Consider the following 23,728-nt stretch of genomic DNA (forward strand, 5'->3'; position numbering starts at 1 on the left):
TCTTTTCCTGTATCACTGTTTGAAGAAAGTGTCTTGAAAAACTGGCAGTAGGTTTGGGAGTTGATTTTGAGTTAATCTTCAATGCGAAAAGGTCCAACTAGCTCATCTTTAAAAATACCAGCTCATACCAGTACCCCACCTCCACGTTGGAGTGGAGCTCTGTGCCCATTACTGATCCACAGGTCCATCCATCTGGTCCATCAAGAGTCACTCTCATCTCATCGGTCCATAAAACCTTTGAAAAAATCTGTCTTCAGATATTTCTTGGCCCAGTTTTGACGTTTCAACTTATGTTTCTTGTTCAGTGGTGGTTGGGTTTCAGCCCTCCTTACCTTGGCCATGTCTTTGAGCACTGAACACCTTGTACTTCTGGGCACTCCAGGTAGGTTGCAGCTCTGGAATATGAAAGTACTGGAGGATAATGGGTTCCTGGTAGCTTCACGCTTGATTCTTCTCAAATCTTTGGCAGCTAATTTATGCTCTTTTGTTCTCAACACGCTTTCTTGCACCCTGTTGACTATTTGCAACAAAATGTTTGATGGTTCTGTGATCACACACCAATATCTTAGCAATTCCAAAAGTGCTGCATCCCTCTGAAAGACTTTTTACAATTTTTGACTTTTCAGAGTCAGTTAAATCTCTTTTTGGCCCATTTTGCCTGAGGAAAACTAGCTGCCTAATAATTCTGCACACCTTGATATAGGGTGTTGATCTCCTTAGGCCACACCCTCCCTCATTACACAAATACACATCACCTGATGTGCTTAAATCCAATAAGCATTCAAGTTAATACAGCTTGGAGTTGGAATATACGCATTAAAAATGATGATATGGTCAAAATACTCACTTGCCTAATAATTGTACACAGTGTATATATATATATATATATATATATATATATATATATATATATATATATATATATATATATATATATATATATATATATATATATATATATATATATATATATATATATATATATATATATATATATATATATATATATATATATATATCTTCATTCAGGGACACATTTTGAAATATATATATATATATATACATATATATATACATATATATATATATATATATATATATTTCAAAATGTGTCCTTCCCTGAATGAAGGGACAGTCAGTTCACATATATATTCACATTCACATTCACATATATATACACTATATACACAATATACACAATGTGAATATATATGTGAACTGACTGTCCCTTCATTCAGGGACACATTTTGAAACATTTTTAGTTTATGTCTTATGGTGTTGACTCTTTTACTGTTCATACTAATATTTACATATTAAGTTTACTGAAAGTAAAAACAGTTGAAAGTCAGAGGACATTTCTTTTTTTGCTGAGTATATATACATCAATGTATGTATGTGTATATATATATATATATATATGTATGTGTATATATATATATATATATATATTTATATATGTGTATATATATATATGTATGTATGTATGTATGTATGTGTATATATATATATATATATATATATATATATATATATATATATATGTGTGTATATATATATATATATATATATATATATGTATGTATGTATGTATACATATATTGTCGCAGTAGGGGGCAGTAGCGCTCCCTTGAACCCTCAGGTACCGTGCCAAACACCTGGTAAAAGTGCTACAATTCTTTGTTTTATTATAAGAATTACGTGCACCAAGCACCCTCCACTCCACACTATTCATAAATCAATACACAATAACAAATCAATAATCACAATCCTCCACTCCCAGACGCGTTGCCCTCCTACCACCCAGCTCAGCTCGTCGTCTGGGAGTTCCCAGAGTCCTTTTATTCCTCCTGACCCGGAAGTGTTTCTGCTCAACAGTTCCACAAGTCCTTATTCCTTCCGGGTCAGGGTAACAGTACTTTTCTTCACCCCGGAAGCCCGTCGCTCTTCCTGTGACGTAATTTCCGGGTCATGGTGCACAAATGAGTCCATTGGCTTCCTGACAGCGACTCCCAGTGGCCCCCAAGGGATCCAGCAGGGCCGTGTATAAAACTACATAGTCCATGAGGCCCTGCTGGAATTCGGGGCCCGTATATGCTCTTGGGAGAGCTCCTCCTGGCGGCCTGGGGGTGAGGGCCGGAGTAAAATGCCGGCAACCCACCACAGTTCCCCCCCCCCTTAGCGACGACAACTGGGGCGGAGCGTTGATCCCCGCGAGGGACGTCCTTCTCCAGGAGGACGCGTCATCCGGACCTTGGCTGCATTGTTTAAACCTCCCAGCGAACCTTGGGGGAAAGGTGTATCTTCTATCCCACCGCTCCCCTGTCCTCCGGGAACAATCTTGCCACACGTGTCCCGGTTGCCGACAGTTGTAGCACCGCCAACGTCCTCCTGATTGTCTCTCTTCCCGGGACCTGAAACATCTCGGGAATTCGGTCAGCTCCACCCTTTCCCCCGCTAAGGAGGGTTTTACGGCTGCCTCACAGCTCTCAACTCGTTTTCCCATCTTGTCAGGAGACCCATGCTTTACTTTGGGGATCTCCTGTTTACTCTGGGGCTTGGATACAGCAAAGGGACTCTCTACCAGAAAGAGAGAGCCCCTTTGCTGTCTGTATGCCCGTTGATTTGTGTTTTTTAGGAGGCGGTGTCATCAGCGTCGCATCGCTCCGTGTAACAGCACTGTTCAGCTGTACCGGTACAATTGGTGCTTCCCCCGCCCCTTCTGTCATTACACCCCACTCTCTTGTCGGGCACACTGTGCTTTGACACTCGCTACTTATTAACCGCGGTGCCGGTTCGCACTGTGTCCCTTTATTTTGTACGATATGGGACGGACTCACCTGTATTCCCGCATCGATCATCACTGGAGCCTCCCGACCAAAACGCTGTAGATAATCCCATATTTTCTCCAGCGGTGCTTCGGCCGTCCCTCCCAACTCTTCCACCTGTTGTTTAATTTTTATTAAAGTCTGTAATAAAGCATATACGGGCTCGAGCAGTTTCTCGAGATCCCGCAATTCTATTATGTCATTTAATTCGACTGTTGGTAATTTTGCTTCCACTTTCTCCATACCTACCGGCCGGGAGCCAATAAGCACGTCCTCTCTGGGCACGTGTTCTGCTGGGTCTTGCAAAGGCTCTTGGGATTTGGAGTTTCTTTTAGAGGGCCGGGATGGCACTACTGGCCGACTGCGATCCGCCTTTTCTATTTTATCGGCGGATCGTTCAGTCACGTCCCGTCCCTCATTACTTTTAATTACAGCTGGCGCTGCTTAGCCTGCCTCCCCCTTCCCCTTCAGGGAGCTCGATTCTATCGAGGGAACGTTGACCTCACCTCCGTACTGCTGTCGACCTTCTCCTTCCCATAATCCGTCTGGGGAAATCAGGTGCCCACTTTCGGCAAATGGAAGGTGGCCCTCATGGTCATATGATCGACTGTAGTCCTTTGAGTGTTCTCAGCCTGCTCCGGGATAGGTCACATGACTCTCTTCGTCGAATGGGATCCCCCGTTTTCGATTCCTAGATGGGCTAGCCTCTTCGTCATCGCGGCCATCTTGCCTAGGTGGGAAGTACATCTCCGACTTGTCGTCAGAAACGAAGAGACCGACTCCTGCAAAATACGAATAATTTAGTCCATGAGGCCCTGCTGGAATTCGGGGCCCGTATATACTCTCGGGAGAGCTCCTCCTGGCGGCCTGGGGGTGAGGGCCGGCAACCCACCACTATATATATATATATATATATATATATATATATATATATATATATATATATGCGTATATATATATATATATATATATATGCGTATATATATATATATATATATATATATATATATATATATGCATATATATATATATATATATATATATATATATATATATATATACGCTAGCTGTCCCCCACGGTTCCGTCCACATAGTATTGAAACAGGACAAACTTTAAAAATCATTTAAAAATTAAAAAAAAATCTAATTCTTTCAAAGAGGAAGGTAGGCACACTCCAACGTCAAACGTATATCTGATCATGTTTAGCTCTGATGGGAGAGTGTCCCCCACGAGGGGATTAGAGCACATGGCCATGATATCTATGCCAATCAGCAGCTACCCTCTAAAACACACGTAGCTCTAATCTCTCTCTCACTATCAAAAACATCAGACGTTACTCCTTAACAATCTCTACATGATAATGTCTGTCGAACAAACAGGTACTGCTAGCTAAGTGGAGGAACGGTACACTCCAACACGTAGCAAGAGGTATTGTGACTCGAGCAGAGGCTGGCCCTGCCTCACACAGCTCTCCTGGGGTCAGTTGCAATTTGGTTACCCACACTTTTTCCAAGCTCCATAATCCTGAAGCTCTGCCGGAATCCACGCAACTAGGCCAGTGTATCTTAGTAGATGGAGAAGCGGTGGTGGAGAAGCAGAAGTTTCTTAGCTGTCTCCTGCTACCCCCCCACCCCCACATGCACACTAATGCTGCAAATGGCATTAAACATCTAGGATCTCACCTTCAACATTCTCTAGCCACTCCTGTGAAGAGCCAAATAAGTCCGTTATAGGGATTCACAGCACTTGGCAATTTGTAAAGTTAGGCAATAGGTCTTCTTTTTGTTCTGTTCCTGACATTAATTTAAGTGCCAGCACCGAGTTCCAGAATGGATTCTCTTACTCTTTACATGACTTTTTTAGGTGGCTTGTGATCTTTTAAAGGATGGCAGGCTGATTTTATAGGCTCATACAGTGGGTAACTTATCCCCTCAGGGTCAGCCACGGTCCACCTGCAAAGCCACCACAGCCCTTAGGTTGGGAAACGTGGATACAGATGTACAGCTAAAAAATAATCGTCCTATTGTGGAAAGTTACTAGAAAAGATAGAAGCTTAAAGTACACAACATATCACGTGATCCAAGCTGCACCATGTTTTAAGTGAGACAAAGGGAAATCCTTTGCTCTGTGCTAGAAATGTATAGCATTCTACATGCATCTATATCTATTGTAAAACAAAACAGAGGAACAAGATGAGGAGTTGGGGCCCTGTGTAGGCTAACCCCGTATAACTGATGGAAAATAACAAATAGACTGCAAAATAACAAGACATCTTTTCAGACTGGAGTCAACAGATACCCTAACCCAAAATGATGCTGGAATCCTTTAAGAAGAAACCAGACTGGAAGGGGCGTGGTGGTCTGCTGGTCGCCTGATCTATAGGAGAAAGAGGTGGAGAAGCATTAGGCAACAGCGCCAACACATGACTCAGAGTGGAATTTCCATTAGATAAGCCCTCAAGTTGTCTCCCAAGCGTTCATGTGTGACACTATATTTATATACAGTGTATATGTTGTAACCAATAGGGGTCGCCACCGAGCCCAAAACCCCACACTCAATAATGCTCAACGTAGTCACAGGTTTATATAATGGACTAAAACATTAAATACCATAAAATACAATGAAACACAACCATTAACCATACAAATAAAGAAACTCTATCTGCCTCCAGTTGAATGCGGCTGGGGCTGCTGGGATTTTAAGTAGCTTACTGCCCTTTGGCTGAACTGTTAGTCATGGTATATTGAAGTGAACAGGAAAATTGTCAGTGCACAACATAAACTTCACTATATGTGAAAGTGAGCTGGGAGCACAGGTTAAGCTTATTACGCGCGCACACACACACACGAATGAGTATGGTGAATTGTAACGTTACTTCGTAGATGCTGCAGTGCATTCAGAGATGAAGCTGAACTCTGTTGGTACCAGCAATGCAGAAACTTACCTTCGCGTTAGGACAGTTCTTATGATATTCAAAAGTTTACTGCAGCATTCATGAGCCACAGATGTGAGAACAAATGCTTTAGACATCGATACACTTTTCACTGGTACTAATTGAGACAAAGGGGGGGGGATTACAGTAAGGAGGAATTAGGGAATTAAAAAGCAGTGCATCACAAATTGCCCTCCACAGCAGTCCTCTGGCAGAGTGGATGTAGAAAGTAGCCACATTCCCAATGCTTGCTGTTCTGGTGAAATAATAATGTCTGAAGTGAGTGTTTCCAATTGTAGGGGATATTGTTACAGTGGGGAAGTCACAGCTACATGCAGAGTGTTGATATTCTCATTTTTCTTGCAAGGACATATAATGCTATAAGTTCTTCATAGATCCAGTCAGGATCCACAACTCACGGGTCAGTAAGGCCTTCAAGCAGGAAATAAAAGGACAGCCATTGTTAGAACAATGTTTGATGTTAATCTCCAAAAACATAAGAAATTTGGCAAATGAGAGGACACCATTCAGTTTATTGAACTAATAGCTAAGCTGTCCTAAAACAAAAAGATAAGTTTAAATTTGGATGGTTTTGCACTGCTTTATATTATGGGTTGTCATAAACAAGACAAAAAGAGCCACAATAAGGTTTGGGGCAGCCACCCCTATTTTCTTCTTGGCTACAAAATGGATATTAATAATGTATAGATGTGTACAAACTAGAGTGCACAACAAAACTGACTCAATATCACAAAGATGGTGGCTTTAAAGGAGAGTAGAGGAAGTGATGTCATCCATGGATTTAGGAACCAGAAGTGGCGTCATTGAGACCAGAACCGGAAGTGATGTCATCAGTGGGGCAGGAGACAGAACTGGAAGTGATGTCATCGGGGCCAGACGGGGCTGCTGAGAAGTGAGAGAAAGAGTTAATGCACTCTGCTACCCACAGGCTCTTTAGCTGCCTCCCATGTGCACATGTGTGATGGGGTTTATTCGGTCATTATTGTCACATGGGCAGACTACAGTGAAATTCTTATTTTATTGTGCTGATCAACATGCAACACATCTTATGCTACAGTACTGCAATGCAACTAATGTCCACCCATCCATTTTCTAAACCCACTTTCTCATGAGCAGGGCTGCAGGGAAGTTGGGGCCCATCCCAGCAAGCATGGGGCACAAGGTAGGAACAATCCTTGTACAGGCGCCAGTCCATCAGGGGTAACCACATACAAACACACACACACTAGGATCAGTTTAACTAACCTGCATGTCTTTGGACTGCGGAAGCAAACTGCAACTAATGTTAATATTTAAAATGATTTTATTTTAATACCCAAGAAAAAGCTTACAAAAACTTGTGTATATGTGCACCAGTTAAAATTTATTTTGCAGTGTTTTGATTCCTGAATGTCTATCCATCCATCCATCCATTTTCTAACCCGCTGAATCCGAATACAGGGTCACGGGGGTCTGCTGGAGCCAATCCCAGCCAACACAGGGCACAAGGCAGGAACCAATCCTGGGCAGGGTGCCAACCCACCGCAGGACACACACAAACACACCCACACACCAAGCACACACTAGGGCCAATTTAGAATCGCCAATCCACCTAACCTGCATGTCTTTGGATTGTGGGAGGAAACCGAGCGCCGGAGGAAACCCACACAGACACGGGGAGAACATGCAAACTCCACGCAGGGAGGACCCGGGAAGCGAACCCGGGTCTCCTAACTGCGAGGCAGCAGCGCTACCACTGCGCCACCGTGCCGCCCTCCTGAATGTCTAATGATAAGTAATTCTAGACATACAACAGAGTTCATATTATAGGAATATTTTATCGTGAAGCCAGAATCGCAATATGAATTGTATTGTGAGATAAGTGTATTAACTCCTGTCTCTTATCCATGCTAATAAAAGGCTTTCACTTTGCCCAGTAAAGTAAAAACAACCTTGAAATTCAACTGTAATCTCATTTTAGCAATGCACAATCACGCTCCCACACTTATGAGAGTGTTGTAACTGCATGCCATGATCCCCTGGGCAAATATGCTTACAGCTTTTAGTTATTTTTTTTTCCACCTCAGTTTTCTGATGTTAGTTTCATTTTCATTGTATGCCTCTTTAGGGCTGTGCTACGCAGGTCCTCCAACTTACAGGGAAAACATGGGTGTTGGTGGCTTAATTGGCACTCCAGCCACCATAAAAACCTCACACTGGTGCTAAGGTGTCACCCACTGCACTCAGGTCCCAATCGAGGTGGTTCGGCTTGTGGTGGGTGCAACAATATGCTGTATCAGCTCATGTTCCTAAACTCTCTCTTTCTCTCTCTGTCAGGGAATCCCAGTGGAGTCAGACCTCCCGCCTCCAGAGGTGGTCCATCCTGCACCAGTTTCTAATCCCACGGCAGCACCAGCTGAGAGAACGCCCCCTGCAGCAAGAGGTAAGTCAGAGTGAGGTGTTCCAGTTTCAGATTGGGCCAGGGGGAGCAGATTTTCACTTTTGGCAACACTGTGCAGAGATGGACATTAGGGCTGGGCGATATGACCTCAAATGTGTATCCTGAAAATGTAATATATTAGGACTGGCGCCCTATCCAGGGTTTGTTCTTTCCTTGCTCCCTATGCTAGCTGGGATGGGCTCCACCCACCGCGACCCTGGTCTGGATTAAGTGGGTTAGAATATGACAAGATAGATTTAATCTTCTGAGAGTGGCTCTTGTACAGTTAGGACCACCAGTAAAGAATCAAATATTAGAAATATTCTCATATTTATAATCAGCAACCTTGAAAAAGCATAAAATTGCTTTCCACATGCCTATATTAAGTTTTGTAAAAAGGAGTAACAACAAATTAATGATCTCTTTTTTTTAACAATCCTATTTCAAAAATTTTTTCAAAATTATTTGTATGGCATGCAGGTACTGTAATTACAAAGTTTACAAAATACTAGTTACATTATCGATGCACATAAAGACAAAGATTTGTTTAAACACCATTCCAAACTGATTAACATACTGTAAACGGAAGCCAACAACATAATTGTTGCACTATTGCCAGCTGATGACGGAGTAAAGGAAAACAAAAACTCAGTGAGCAGCATCAATGAAGAAAATAAATCTGTGAAGGGTCCACGGGCAATTACCGTATATACTTGCAGATATGTTCTCCAGCAGATAAGTTAGGGCTTGATTTTACCGTAATATTTCCGGTATTTTATAATGTCGGTTGTTTAAGTTGAATGCGGAAAATTCATGTTATTGATCCAAGAGATTATGATCTGCAAACACCCACCTGAGAGAGTAACCTTGGAGACCACGGCCTTTTATTTCTATGCATTGTGCCTATGTGACCACGCGGTAATACCCAAACTATTCTGAAGCAACGTTTGCACTGTTTTGTGTTTTTTGTATCTCACACCCTCATACACCTTTATTGTAAGAGCATCGCTTATCTACAATGGAGCATTCTATCAGAAGAAAATATGAAGTTGGATTTAAATTAAAAGTCGTTGAAGCGGCGAAAGATATTGGTAACTGCAACAAAATTCAATGTGTCTGAGAAACTGGTGCGAGATTGGAGGAGGCAAAAAGAAAAAATGTAAGTGTCGCATTTTTGAATGAGCATATAAATCGGGATCTGATTTTATGATTAATTTTTCAGGTTTCAAGACCTGACCTATACGCGAGTATATACGGTATAGCAGGGAAAATCAAGCACAAAGCCAGACACAGTCAGAGTCATGGAGGCCTTGTCCCACTCCTAGACATGTTTCTTTTGATTAGGAATCCTAAATACAGTAAAATGGGTGTGAGGCGTCCTAAAAGGACCATAAACACAGGGTGTTAACTTAACCAGCCTGTCCAAGGAGACAAATCCAGCTATACTTAAAATTGCTAACTGCAGGTTTCCGGCCTGGAAGTCTTCGAAAATGGGAAGCTGGCAAAATAATTAGAAATGTTCCAAAATATAGCAAAATTCCTAGCAGAAGAAGGATAATGTATAAACAAGTCAAACAGGAATTTTATAAATAAACGATTTATTAGAAAAAATAGAAAAATACAGGCAAAGTGCTCAAAAGAGTGAAAATAGGCAGAAGTAGTTGCCAAAAATTGCAATCCAAGGCAAACATCTCAATCTGCTAATTCAGAAAACAGAATCCAATAACCAGGACAAAAAAGAAGAATGAATTGGCAAAAACAAAAAAATGGCAATACTCACAACAGGTCCTTCACAATAGAATGTTCTTCTGATTTTAGATTCCTCAGGTCTGACCTTAAATAGCCAAAGTAATGGTTCAAAAGGAGTGATACCAGGATAGCCCTGTCTCTTGGGGTTCTACACATAAGACAGAAGGAATGGTAACACAACCAAAGGGATAATACTCAATTAAGAATATAAAAAAACAGTATATCAAATAATAATTCAAAAAATAACTGTAAGGCATAAAACACATATAAGTACAGTCCCTTACATAACAATTCTATGATAGAATCTGTGTTGGGCCTTCCAATCTGTTGGCAGAATCTTTCATTTCATATATTAGAACAGTCTAGACGAGAATGGGCTATTCAGCCCAACAAAACTTGCCAATCTTGTCCATTTAATTCTTCCAAAATAACATCAAGTCGAGTTTTGAAGGTCCCTAAAATCGTACTGTCTGCCACACTACTTGCTAGTGTCTACGGTTTTCTGTGTAAATAAAAACTTACTAGTGTTTCTGTGAAATTTACTCTTAAACAAATTTCCAACAGTATCCCCATGTTCATTTTAAAGTCACCGTCTCGATCCACTGGGTCTTTACTTAATCTTCTTTTGCTTAAACTCTAAAGGCTCAGCTCTTTTCATCTTTCCTCATAACTCATCCCCTGTAGCCCTGGACTCAGCCCTGTTGCTCTCCTCTGTACATTTTCCTGCACTGCTATGTCCTTTTTGTACCCTGGAGACTAAAACTGCACACAGTACTCCAGATGAGGCCTCACCAGTGTGTTATAAAGCTTGAACAGAACCTTCTGTGACTTGTACTCCACACATCAGGGCGCTACATAACCTCACATTCTGTTAGCCTTCTTAATGGCTTTTGAACACTACCTGCCAGTTGATAGTGTTGAGTCCACTATGACTCCTAAATCCTTCTCATAAGGGCTACTTTAAACTTTCATACCTCCTATTGTGTATTCAAACCTTATATTTTCATTTCCTACATGTAATACTTTATAGTTCCTTACATTGAATTTCATCTGTCATAAATCAGCCTAATCCAGTATGCTATCCATGTCCCTTTGTAATGATTCCTCAGCTTCTCGATTATCTGCCAATCCACCTATCTTGGTATCATCTGAAAATGTAACCAGCTTGTTACTTATATTTCTATCCAAATCATTTATATGTATTAAAAATGGCATCAGCACTGACCCCTGCTGGACACCACTCTTAACATCAGCCACTTCTGACAAAACAAACACAAATGCAGTATGCACAGCTAATCAGCAACTCTAGTCAGGTGTTCCAGACTAAAGTAGTAAGCCATTCAGCCTCATTTAAAAATTCAGAATAAAGTGCATCTCTTACTGTATATAAGCAGGCAGCTAGATAAAAAGATACTTTATTAATCCCAAGGGGAAATTCACATATGTCCACTACTTTGGGGCCTTGTACTTAAACGTTTGACTATCATTATTTTGTTAATCTTTAGTAGGCAGCATAAATGAGATCTTATTGAGCACCGTGGTTTATAAGCAGTGATTATTAAGCAGGGCCTCAGACATTTAAGGCATTATGTGTAGAAAGGAGGATTTTGAAATCAGCCCTAAGCTTAACTGGAAACCAGTGTAATGACTTAGGAACTGGAGTTATGTGGTCGTACTTTCCAGTTCTTCTAATGTGTAAACTGTAGGGGGCATCTCAGAGCCCTAAACCCCAGACACAACTACACAGATGCAAATTCTGGTTCCAAATACCATTTATTTTAACAAAATACATTCTGACAACCAGGTCTCCTCCACAAAAGCATAATTCTCTTTATTTTCCTTTTCCTCCACCTCAAGTCCTCACCAGGCATTTATTGTTCTCCTCCTCTCCCAACTCCAACTTGCTGGGGTATGGCAGACCAACATCGTTTATGCCAGACCTGGGAGTACTTCCATTTCCACAACATTGCATTCAGATCAGGCAGACCTTCCTTAAGTTAAAGAAGTTCTTTCCTGGTAGCTTTCCCTGGTGGTACCCTAGGACCCCAGCGGGACTGCCCATCAGGACTACAACTCCCAGACAGCCCATGCATATGTGCACACAGGAATCCAATGCAGAGGGACATTGCTTTTCTGGCAGCTCTGTAAGGCCATCACCTTCTGTCCATCCATTATGTCATCCTGACTGGGATGGTGAACACCTTCCGTACTGCCTGGGATGCAAGCCCGTCCTTCCCATCCATTACAAAGGATTTTTATAGGTACATTTTGAATCGACTGAAAGCTACATAAAACATGACGTGAACAGCCTGTGAATAACACATTGCAGTAGTCAGTCCGACTGCAAATAAAGCCATGAATTAATTTCTTAGTATCCTCCATATTCAATAACCATCTTCATTTTTCAATATTTTTAAGCTGTGATTGAAACAAAATGAGTACTGTTGGTTTTATCCATTTTAATGTATGTTATTTAATGATTGGTGGAGATTGAAAATGCAAATTAGAACTCAAAAAGAGAGAGATGGAGTTAATCAGTCAAGAAAAACTTTCTAATGAGGTAAAACAAAAATCGAGGGAGAATGCTTTAAATGGGAAGCTGCAACTTTTAACAAAACAATTCTTATTAATTCTTTCATGAGATGGAATCTTTGCTCTCTTTAGGTAAAGGTCAGATGAGAATTATCCATAACCCCTCAGTTTGTCTCCTGATCATGCAGGACTAATTAGTCATCATGACAAAGAAATGGAGAGATCAAAAAGTGATTGGGAATAGATTTTGAGAGATAACCGTGTGAATGCCACATGGGTTGGATGGACATCCCAACCAGAGAAGGGAAGGAGCCAGACCCTGAGGTGATGGGCGGAGGACAGCCCACCAGAAGTGAAAGATATTGCTGGGGACTTTTTATTCCCCCAGAATGGGAGATGACAGCAGCCCTCCATATCGCCACCCATTTAGGTACCAGTAGGGAATGCTGGGAGATGTAGTCCAACAATAGAGCCCTGCTGGTGACCATGGGTGCCACAAGGGGGTGATGTTGAGAGATGTGCTACCTAAAATGGGACTTCCATATGATCCGGAAGTGCTTCATCGGGCAATAGACCTGACACCAGATTTACTCCTGGGTCCTAAATAAAAGGGACCGCACTCCCTTGTCCAGGTGAGTTGGAGCTGGGAGGATGTAGAGCAACAATCAACTGGAGGAGAGTAATGCGGTGGTGAGAGAGAGTATTGTGGAAAGAGATTATTGTGGAGAGATAAAGAGAAACCTGTGCTTTGTGCTACTACTGAAGGAATTTGGTTAACAAACCATCCTTTATTTGAAACCGGGACTCTTTGTGTGTGCATGTTGGGGTTTGGGGCAGGCTGACACCCTGGTTTCTATCACAACAGATAACAGTGAAAAGTACTGAACAAAAAACAACTAAGCATCAAAAATGAGAACCCTAAACCAAGTTCAGAATCAAAATATTTGCAACTATTGCAATATTTAAAACTCTTGTTTCCCCATAATTAACGTTTATGGTTTGTCTTTTTTAATTTGATCCAGTGGTCAGATACCATTTTAAATGGATGGGTAATAATGACATATGGCACATGATCCCCATGTCAGTAATGGCAACTATACACAACACGGTTTTGACCATGCATAGATAGCCCCAAAATGGTGGCTACCATCCAAAAACCCAGGACACAAAATGGTGTCACAGTGACATCACCGTAATAGCTATAAAATAAATAAACAACAAGAAAAATGCATGTGAAAGGTCTAAAATGTTATGATTCTTGACTTGTTTTTTTCTATTGAACTCTCCGTGTTCATAGGATAATTATTTATTGGTCGTACAATTCACTGTTTGTTTTGTTTACTTCCAGTGAGCACTGTTTTGTCTCGTGCCAGCCATTTCGCATTGGCATTTGCCTGAAGTTATGTGTATCATGTCAGTTGTGCAACAGTTTAAAGACTGTCATGACGAGACCGTAATTATCCAAGTTTAATATATTTGAAGGCACTTGCTTATTATTTTCTTATCTTGCGATTGCTTTCATTTTTCAATTACAGTTTTAGGTACAAATTGGTTGTGACAGACTCTCTCTTAATCTTCTCTCTTGGTCAGTCTATCCAAATATTGTTTGTAGCCTGGTGCTACCTTAAAAAAAATAAAAACTGCAGCGGAATTGTTTTTAGTACTGCCAGAATGAGGATTCATCATAGTTTGAAGATGGAAGGATAAATAACAGGAGCTGTTATAAGGTACAAAAGTGGACATGCGTGCCTCACCGTGATCAGGGACATTCTTGGGCATACACGAACCACACATCCGCGTAGGGCCCTGTGAGTGAAGGGGGTCCCCGGCTCTGCCCCAACTTACAATTTTTTTTTTTTTGGTCGGGCTGTGGGCTCGGGGCCCCTCTCATGCCCCTGGCATTGCAGTCGTCTGTGCCAGTCCCTCACATCATGTGTCACGCATGACCCAAGAACAACTGAATGGTTTGGCCTTAATATCAATTGAGCAAGATGTTGGCCAAACCCTTGATTATTCGGAACTGATAAAGGATTTCGCCAGGATGAAAGTGCGGAAAGTAGATTTCTTAGGTTAATTAAAGTCTTCAGGAAATTCAGTTCAGTGCATCTCTTAGTCTTATTAACAATGGTAATTTATTATCCAAATTGCAATCTTCACCTAAATCCCTAATAATGTTGTCACGCCGTCTTAACATTGCCAAATGCAGTACAGCAAATGTTAATTTTAGAGATTCGTTTCGGATTCATTCAGAGAGATCCCCATAAAATCATGAAATATCCCTATATTACCGGCCTTTACCAGACCCAGAACAAAATCAATATTTTACCACTCTGCACACACACAAGCGTACATGTAGGCCTACTGATTATCTAAGACCTTTTCCGGACGTTTTATTAGAACACCTTCCTGAGCTCCTGAGCCCCCCCGGAACTCACCCCCTCTCCCCCCATCCTGGGTCTGCACATTTCTGAACCACGTAGGGCCTCCAAACCGCTAAGAACGGCCCTGCCGTGATTGACTTATCTGTAAGGAACACACTGATATTTCTACATTTTTTTATTCATTTATTTGTAATTTTACATTTAAGGTTTATAGATTAGGTTTGTGACTCTTTATAATCTCGTGAACAGACTATACACTGAAATTGCTGCTTGCGTGTGTTTGTCACGTGCAACATGTCACCACCATCCAGCACCGTAATTAGTGAATAGAACCGACTCACCTCAAAATGTCTGTCTTACTTACTCGAAACAACTACATTAACCTTATGGCAGTGGCGTCATTGTCAGCTGCATTTTAAAAGGTTATTTTTTCCTTGGGTGCTGACACTTTTTGTTTTTATTTGTTTCTGTTTCTGGTTGTTATGATGCTATGTGGGTGCTAGGCATTTGCTGTGTGACCAGTGACATCAAGTTGGCCATGCTACTGTATATAAGATGTCCCGCAGTTAACGTAATGTCTGAACTTGTCATGATGAAATTACACTCTTTCTGTTGTGTCCCATTTCTTTAGGTGTGGTGTCATCTTCCACGAACCCACTAGAGTTTCTGAGAAATCAGCCACAGTTCTCACAGATGCGACAGATCATCCAACAGAACCCAGCGCTCCTACCAGCCTTGTTACAGCAGCTGGGCCGAGACAATCCTCACCTGCTACAGGTCAGTGCCTGGTGAAATGAGTGGGGCATCGCACCACAGGGTAAATGTTATAAGGAAGCGTCTTAACCAGTCTGTCAGTCTTTGTTTAATGTTGCAGTGGCCGCCACCACAAAGTGCTTTATAAATCAATGAGACATTGCAAATACTGTTTACTTCCAAAAGATTTCCGTGTTTAAGATGTTTAAGATCAGAAATTATAATTATATTACATAACACCTTTCACAACCTGATTTAACACAGTATTCTCCAAAGGAAAAGGAAGAGCATCTTATGAATACAATTCACCTTTTACCATTTCAGTGCGTCCTTTCAGGTGGCACAGTGATTAGTACGGCCACCTACTGCTCCAAAGTCCTGGGTTCAAATGTATGAAAGGAATCGGTACAGTGCATCCCAGTTGTTAGTTTAAAATAAATTCTGCAACACAGTGTCACGTTTGGAAACTTGTTAAGGGCGCTGCCCTCTGATAAACAATGAACACTTATCAAAATCCACAAAAAATGTCAAGAAAGCAATGGTTTTATTATCAGCTGCAACAGTCAAAAATGAAAACAAACTGTTAATTACTTTATTTTGACCAGCAACACAACTAGAAGTCGTGAGCCCTTGAAGGATTGGCACCACGCAGAGTAAGAACTTGTGCTGTAAACATAGCACATTTTTTCACACTGCCCAAGCTTGTTGCACACAACGCTTTTGGTAGTTGGTAACTGTTTGAACTCAGTGGATGGCAAAATGTCCATGTAATGCTGTCCTAAAAAGTTGGACCCCATGTGATGAAGAAACGCAGTCGGGGCAGCTGTCTGCATCAGTGCCAGAGCCTACAGGTTCCACATCATCCATTTGTCACGGTCATTATCACCAAAATATTAATCTTGAAATAAATCTAGTTGTTTCAAAACATCAGCAGCTTTATACCTTTTTGTGACAAACTGCGAACTGTCTATTTATAGCATATTGCATCTTAAATGTAATATAAATATATTCCATGGCTGTTCCACTAGATGGCAGCACTATAGTAGATAACTGACACGCAACAGCAAAGCTCGCCAGCTGCCTATGGTGACTGTATACTGAGGAGGAGGCGGTTGGGAGCATGAGCTGGTAGCACGTTACCGCACCCACCACACAACGAACCACCTGGACTGGGATCAGAGTGCAGCGGGTGACACCTCAGCACCACACTGAAACAGTTTTTTGTGGTGGCTGGAAGGGCCCCTCTGGCACAAATGTGTGATGGCCATTATGGGGCTGTGTGCAGTTCCTGGTGTTGATGGGCAGGTGGTCCTGCCTCTTAGGAACCACCCACTAAACACATCACATGGAACTTAGTAAAAGATACTGAGATAAACAGAAACTAAGTTAATAGCAATATTATCAGAAGCAAAAGAATCAAAATTGAACAAAGCAGACATTAAACAAAAATTTAAACTCCCAGTCTAGGGAAGTACCCTGACTGACACATAACATATTGATACAACAATATAATAAACTAATAAGCTGATTGTAAGGACCATTTGTTAGTTAGCTAGGTTATGTTAAATTGATAGAAATATTTTCCTAGTCTGACCAGTAGGGGGTGTTGCAACACCCCAAACATCAGGCATCACCAGTCAAACACAAGTCCCGGGTTCAAATAAGTGATTTAATAACAACCATACCTATACAATGTCTCTTCCAATTCACACAATTCCTCTTCTATTTCTCCTTTTCCTCCTCCTTCCTCCCAATTCCAGTTCACCTGGATGTGGCAGGGTGGTTTCTTTTATCTTGGACCCAGAAGCACTTCCGGTGCCAGGGCATGGCCTGATGGAAGTACTTCTGTGTCAACCGCAAGTCCTAAAAACTGTGGAGCACAGATCCTAACAGCATCACCTTGTGGTACCCAGGAACCCCAGCAAGGCTGCTCTATGGTACTACAGCTCCCACCATGCCCTGTGGGTGTCCATGGGTGTACCTGACTTCAGGGCTGCTGCTACCTATCAGTTCGGCAGAACTTGTAGCTTGAACAGTTCAGCTCCTCTATCTTTCCTTCAAGCTGGCCTCCTGGCTAGGTAATGTTCCTCCATCTAGTCCTGCCAGGATACCAGCATACCCACTCTTGAGATGGCATCCTATGTCCAGATCCTTGTGTAGGCAGAGAACCTCCTGCCTCTTTCCTTCCTATTTGTCACTTGGGCCTCCCTACCAGGTATGGGCAAGGAGTCCATGCCATCCTTTACACTAGTTATGTTAAAACGTTTACCTTTAGGTTTATAGTCAATGGAAGGTTTGATTATAATCCTATTAGCTAAATTGCAAATGGAATATTCTAGTTATCTCTCGTCATTCTGACCACAGACAAGTTCAGTTTATGATCTGCAGTGCAGTTGGTAAGGCATGGAGGGCAAACAGTTTCAAACCGTACTGAACCTACAGAATGTAATGAGGTGAAGCCTTTGAAAGTTTACCATAGAATAGTACAACTTTTAAGTACAGAAAATAGCTGATGTTTAACATGAGAAAGCTAAGATTGTAATGAAACACAGAAGAAACCTTTTTTCCCTTTTTGGTTTTTATTATGCATGTGTAATAACTTTTTTTCTGAATTTTTGTAATTTTTTTTTTTTAATTTTCACTAAACTTTTTTTTTAAAACAAACTTTATTGGACTGTGGAATTTATTTTGTTACGCGTTTGACTCATGTTGGGTCCTACCTTGCTATCTCAGTAGTTACTCGATTTTTGGACTCTAGAAAAGACGCAACTCCGCTGATGTTATTAAAATTATAATTTGTAGATACCCCAGAGGATGGTTGGGTGTCCCGCCCAGGACGGAGGTGGAGTCCTTACCTGGCTGGGATGCCATAATGGAATGATGGCCTAAATGGGGGCAATACCAGGTCAGGATTCCTTATGAATCCCATCTTGGGTGGGGTGCCTGAAGAGTATTAAAACTTGCGGGAGAGCATGGCAGGGAGCAGTTCATCCCCCACTTTAATAGGTGGCAGTGTCCCTCATATAGAGTCCCAGTTTGGACACCCACAGGGCTGCATGGGAGTTGGAGTCCGGAGGAGCAGCCCTGTGGGAATCCCTGCCGGATGATAGGGAGCGCTGCCTGTGAAGCTTTCTCATAACCTAACTGGCTACGTCACATCACTGGAAGTACTCTTGGGTCCATAATAAACACTCCCTTGTCCAGACGAATCAGAGCTGGGAGGAAGGAAGGCAACACTCAGCTGGAGCAGGGAAGTGTGGTGGAGAGAGGAGAGATGATTGAAGGAGATTGACTTGTGTATATGAGGTATTTTAGAATAAAGTACCCATTTATTTGAACCCAGGACTGTCTTGGTGTATTCGTGTTGGGGTTTGGGGTCCTCTGGCACCCCCTTGCCTTCACAAGTTATATAGCTAAAGCTAACATACAGCGCTCCTTTGTCTTCACAAATTTAACCCTTAAACTGCCACATACTTGGGGGTTAATGCACCCCAGGATGCCAAATACTTTTTTGCTGCACTTTTTAAGTAAATGTCACAATTTACAAAAAAAATATGAAATTTTAATGGAACACATTTTTTTCATGCAAAGAGCATCACAGTTACTGTAACCATGATCATTTTACACACTGCCAATGAACTGTAAAAACTATTAAAAAAAAAAAAAAGCTACTGCAACAGTGAATTATTATATGTACAAGGTGCAACTGACGCCATTGATGAAATTCAGTCAATCACTGAGCCAACTGCACTTGAACTGGCTGCACGCAAACACACACAGGCCAACGCTGATGCTTGCAGGTTAGTCTAGTGCAGCGACTGAATCCCAGGGACAGTGATGCTGATTCGCTAGGGGGCGCCAGTGGTCATGAGCTGGCTGCTCAACAAATGTATGGCACGGACTGATCAGCTATGGTATGCTGGCAAATTGCTCTGGGAAGTGACTATAGCCGGTTGCAGCATTCAATGAATATACGTTGCCGAATATACTCGGCTCTGGCATGCTTTCAAATTTCACTGGAAACTGACTTTAGCCAGTTACGGCATTTAATGAATGTACTTTACTGAATTTACTTGGCTCTAGGCTGCTGTCAAATTGCATTGGGAACCGACGATAGCCGGTTCCGGTGGTTTAAGGGTTAAGGTGGCTTACGCTAACATCAATAAGTCAGCTTTGATCAATAAAGAACACAGAATTTGAGTAGATGTACAGTATTCGTATATGTTAAACCAGCACTTATTTGATTAAATGGAAATGTGTACCATAACTGATTATGTTTATTTAGTGATTTATTTTTATTTTGGGTCCACATTCTGTAAGTGCGCCTATGTTGCTCATTTCACAGCAAATCACACAGCATCAAGAGAGGTTTGTACAAATGTTGAATGAACCTTACGGAGAACCTGCAGAGGGGGCTGAAGGTCAGGGGACGCAGCAGACCAATTACATCCAGGTCACCCCTCAAGAGAAGGAAGCCATCGAGAGGGTAAGTAAACAAAAAAAATCAAAAATAAACAGACAAGTTTAAAAAAAAAAAACTGAATGGCCTCATCCCGTTTCTAGAATATCCCCCCTCATCTCTCTGCACATACCCAGCAACTGACCATCTACTTTTTTCTGTGTATTCAATGTACTTTCTATTGCAGTTGAAAGCATTGGGCTTCCCAGAAGGCCTGGTCATCCAAGCATACTTTGCCTGTGAGAAAAACGAGAACCTGGCGGCCAACTTCCTCCTGCAGCAAAACTTCGATGATGAGTAATAAACAAAACAAAAAAAAAATCGAGAAGGGCGAAGAAGTGACGAGAGGGCGTTCGAGAGAGAGAGAATTACGAGCGAACATGGATCGTCAACAGGTAACGAGGAAGAGGAGGAGGACACTCAGCCGTCATGTGACGACACCCCACCCTATCCCTCACCTCCCTCACCCCCCAAGCCTGTCTCAACCCGGAGGGGAGAAAAAAAGAAAAGCTTGCTCGTAACGACGCATTGGACCACTGTGTTTTCTCACCCACACGCACAGTGGACCATTTTACAATTGGAGCGTTGCAGTCTTCTCCTCCTGTCCTTTCTTTTTGTAAGTTATTTTTAATCTGCACATCCCCAGCGAGAGAGAGAGAGATTCACAATTTTTTGGGGGTTATGGGGGGCACTGGCTGGGTTTGACATGCTGAAGCTTTGCTGAAAACAAAAAATAAAAATGAAGAAGAAGAAGAGAAGAAAACAAAAAGACAAAAAAAAAATGCTTGAATGAATGCAACGTTAACAAAAAAAAAATATGGCTGAGTGTGCAATAAAGCTGACTAGCTGTATAGATTCAAGGAATGACGGGAGGGACACTCACAAGATTGTGTTTAATCGGTGCGGTGGTGGCGGGGGGGGAGCAGAGCAGGGAATAAAACTACACTTTATCTATGGGAAATAATTATAATAATAAAAAAAGACACAATCTCTGCAAACATCTGTATATACGTTTCTCTGGACCCCTATGATGCCCCCAGAAAAGAAAAGCTATCTGGTGCTGTTGCAGAGTGAAAAAAGCAAAAAAAAAAAAATATATATATATAGCATTCAGAATTTGTCAGTGTGGTATCCTGATTTTTTTTTCACTTTTGGTAGGGTGGGTGGCCGTTTCATCCATTTACTTGTATGATGTTTCTGCTATGTTTTCATTTTCTGTTGTTTCCATCAACAGCTTCTGTAGCTTTGGCCTCCTGAAAATTTGTGTAAGGATGGCACCTCTTAACAGCTCAGAGAGTGAGGGACAGCAGGACGAATAGGAAAAGGAATGGAGGGGACCCCCTTGAGCTTCTTTCTCAGGGTGTCAGAGATTGGGTGAGTAGAGCTGCTGCCCCTCCACATCGAAAGGAGACAGTGGAGGTGGTTCAGGGCGTCTGTTTAGGTGTCCATCCAGAAGGAGACCTCCGGGCGAACCCAGGGCACACAGGAGAGATGATACCTCTTAGTTGGCCTGGTATCCTCCTGGAGGAGTTGGGAGGAGGTGGCAGTGGAAGGGGACGTTTAAGCATGTTTGTTTAGATTGTTACGTCTTCAACCTGGACCAGATAAGCGTCAGAAATAGGATGGATGAATGGATCTGCTTCACTTGAAAGCAGAAGGATGATTCTAGTATTAGGAGCTTTGCCAATATTAACAACATAGCATGCAATCATTTGGAATTTAGAAAAGTGCATTCTGTTACTCTAGTTCTGATAAAATGTCTTACTTCCAGAATCCCCTAGATGGCGCTGAAATGCACGAAAGAAAAATCTTAGTATTTGTTCTCAGTGTATTGCTGCTGTATTGTGAAGAAAAATATTGGCAACACAGTACACTTTAGTGATTTTCAGCCCATCACATCTCTATATGCATTTTTAAATCTGAGACAGTCATGAAGAAAAGCCATCCTGTTTTAATTTATAGAACAAAACTAGATTTGGGACAAAGAAATCAGCACTGGAAGGCCTTGAAAACACAATCTGGGAATGACACCCTTTTAAAGGCAAGGTCAGGCTTTTTATCCGTACTGGTTGTTGATCTGGTCCAAAAAGTGACGCCACCTTTCAGGAACAGCCGCTTTTGGGCTTCTCTGTCTTAATTGCTTTCATTGGCCGTCTTTTCGGGACAGTGGGGGAAACAAAAAGAGAACAGACCATTGTCTACGCCGCCCCCTCTCATCTTGGCAGGGTGTTGCATACCTCAAATGAGCCTGGAAGGCGATCCTCTGATTTGCATGTGTGACAACATGCATACGCTTCTGGTCAAAAGATTTACAACACCCCAGGTTTTCAAATTTATATTCGAAATTAGGCAGGTCCAGTGAATAACCTGAACTAATACAAAGGTAAGTGGTGAACTGCAAGAATTTAAAAAACACTGAACAATAGTCTAATTTTCATAGTTACACAAACTTTCCTTTTTCAGGGAACAATTAATGGGTTAAACAAATTAGAGGTTTTCTGCAGCAGTGTACATGAAGCTTTGAAATTTGGCAGACAATTCCTGCAGGTGTCCCAACTTTTGTCGATTACTTACAAGTGCTCTGCCTGTACAAAAGCAGTGTGTGAACAAGTTGAGCTGCCACACTCTCTGAAGCATAATTTAGAGAATAGTGCACTATGCACTCACTGGCCGCTTTATTAGGTACACCTTTTGCCTTCAGAACTGCTGTAATTCTTCATGACATAATTCAACAAGGTGCTGGAAACATTCCTCAGGGTTTTTGCTCCATATCGACACGACGGCATCACGTAGTTGCAGCAGATTTGTCAGCTGCACATCCATGATGCGAATCTCCTGTTCTACCACATCCCAGTGGTGCTCTACTGGATTGAGATCCGGTGACACTGGAGGCCATTTGAGTCCAGTGAACTCATTGTCATGTTCAAGAAACCAGTTTGAGATGATCTGAGCTTTGTGATATGGTGCTGGAAGTGGCCATCGGAAGATGAGTACATTGAGGTCATAAAGGGATGGACATGCTCAGCAACAATACTCAGGTAGGCTGTGGCAGTTTAACAATGCTCAGTTGACACTAAGGGTCATAAAGTCTACCAAGAATCTCCCCTACACCGTTACACCACCAGCAGCAGCCTGAACCGTTGATCCAAAGTAGAATGGATCCCTGCTTTCACGTTGTTGATTTCAAATTATGACCCTACCATCTGAATGTCGCAGCAGAAATTGAGACTCATCAGACCAGGCAACGTTTCTCCAGTCCTCTGTTGTCCAATTTTGCTGAGCCGTGTGAATTGTACCCTCAATTGCCTGTTCTTAGCTGACAGGAGTGTCACCCGGTGTGGTCTCCTGCTGTTGTAGCCCACCTGCTTCAAGGTTCCACGTATTGTGTGCTCAGAGATGCTCTTCTGCACACCTCAGTTGTAATGAGTGCATATTTGAGTCACTGTTGCCTTTCTATCAGCTCAAACCAGTCTGGCCATTCTCTTCTGACCTCTGGCATCAACGAGACATTTTCACCCAGAGGACTGCTGCTCAGTGGATATTTTCCTTTTTTCAGACCACCATATTTATGGTGTTCGCAACAATACCTCGAGCAGCCACAAGAGCAGCAGCCGCGGGAAGGATGCGTAGGAAACAAAGTCGCATGACTGACACGG

At 42.0% G+C, this 23,728-nt stretch overlaps 1 protein-coding gene across 1 annotated transcript in view; it reads left to right on the forward strand.

Annotated features, from left to right (window-relative positions):
- Nucleotides 1-21,190, forward strand: part of rad23ab (RAD23 homolog A, nucleotide excision repair protein b) — a 58,884-nt gene extending 37,694 nt beyond the window's left edge. The window contains exons 7-10 of the mRNA XM_039767015.1: nucleotides 8,096-8,201; nucleotides 15,492-15,637; nucleotides 19,959-20,099; nucleotides 20,260-21,190. Of these exons, the coding sequence (XP_039622949.1) occupies nucleotides 8,096-8,201; nucleotides 15,492-15,637; nucleotides 19,959-20,099; nucleotides 20,260-20,373 (507 nt within the window). The 3' untranslated portion in view covers nucleotides 20,374-21,190. The remainder of the gene's footprint in view (nucleotides 1-8,095; nucleotides 8,202-15,491; nucleotides 15,638-19,958; nucleotides 20,100-20,259) is intronic.
- The last annotated feature ends 2,538 nt before the right edge of the window (nucleotides 21,191-23,728 follow it).

The sequence above is a fragment of the Polypterus senegalus genome, chromosome 10, assembly GCF_016835505.1.
Source record: "Polypterus senegalus isolate Bchr_013 chromosome 10, ASM1683550v1, whole genome shotgun sequence".
NCBI classification, from domain to species: domain Eukaryota; kingdom Metazoa; phylum Chordata; class Cladistia; order Polypteriformes; family Polypteridae; genus Polypterus; species Polypterus senegalus.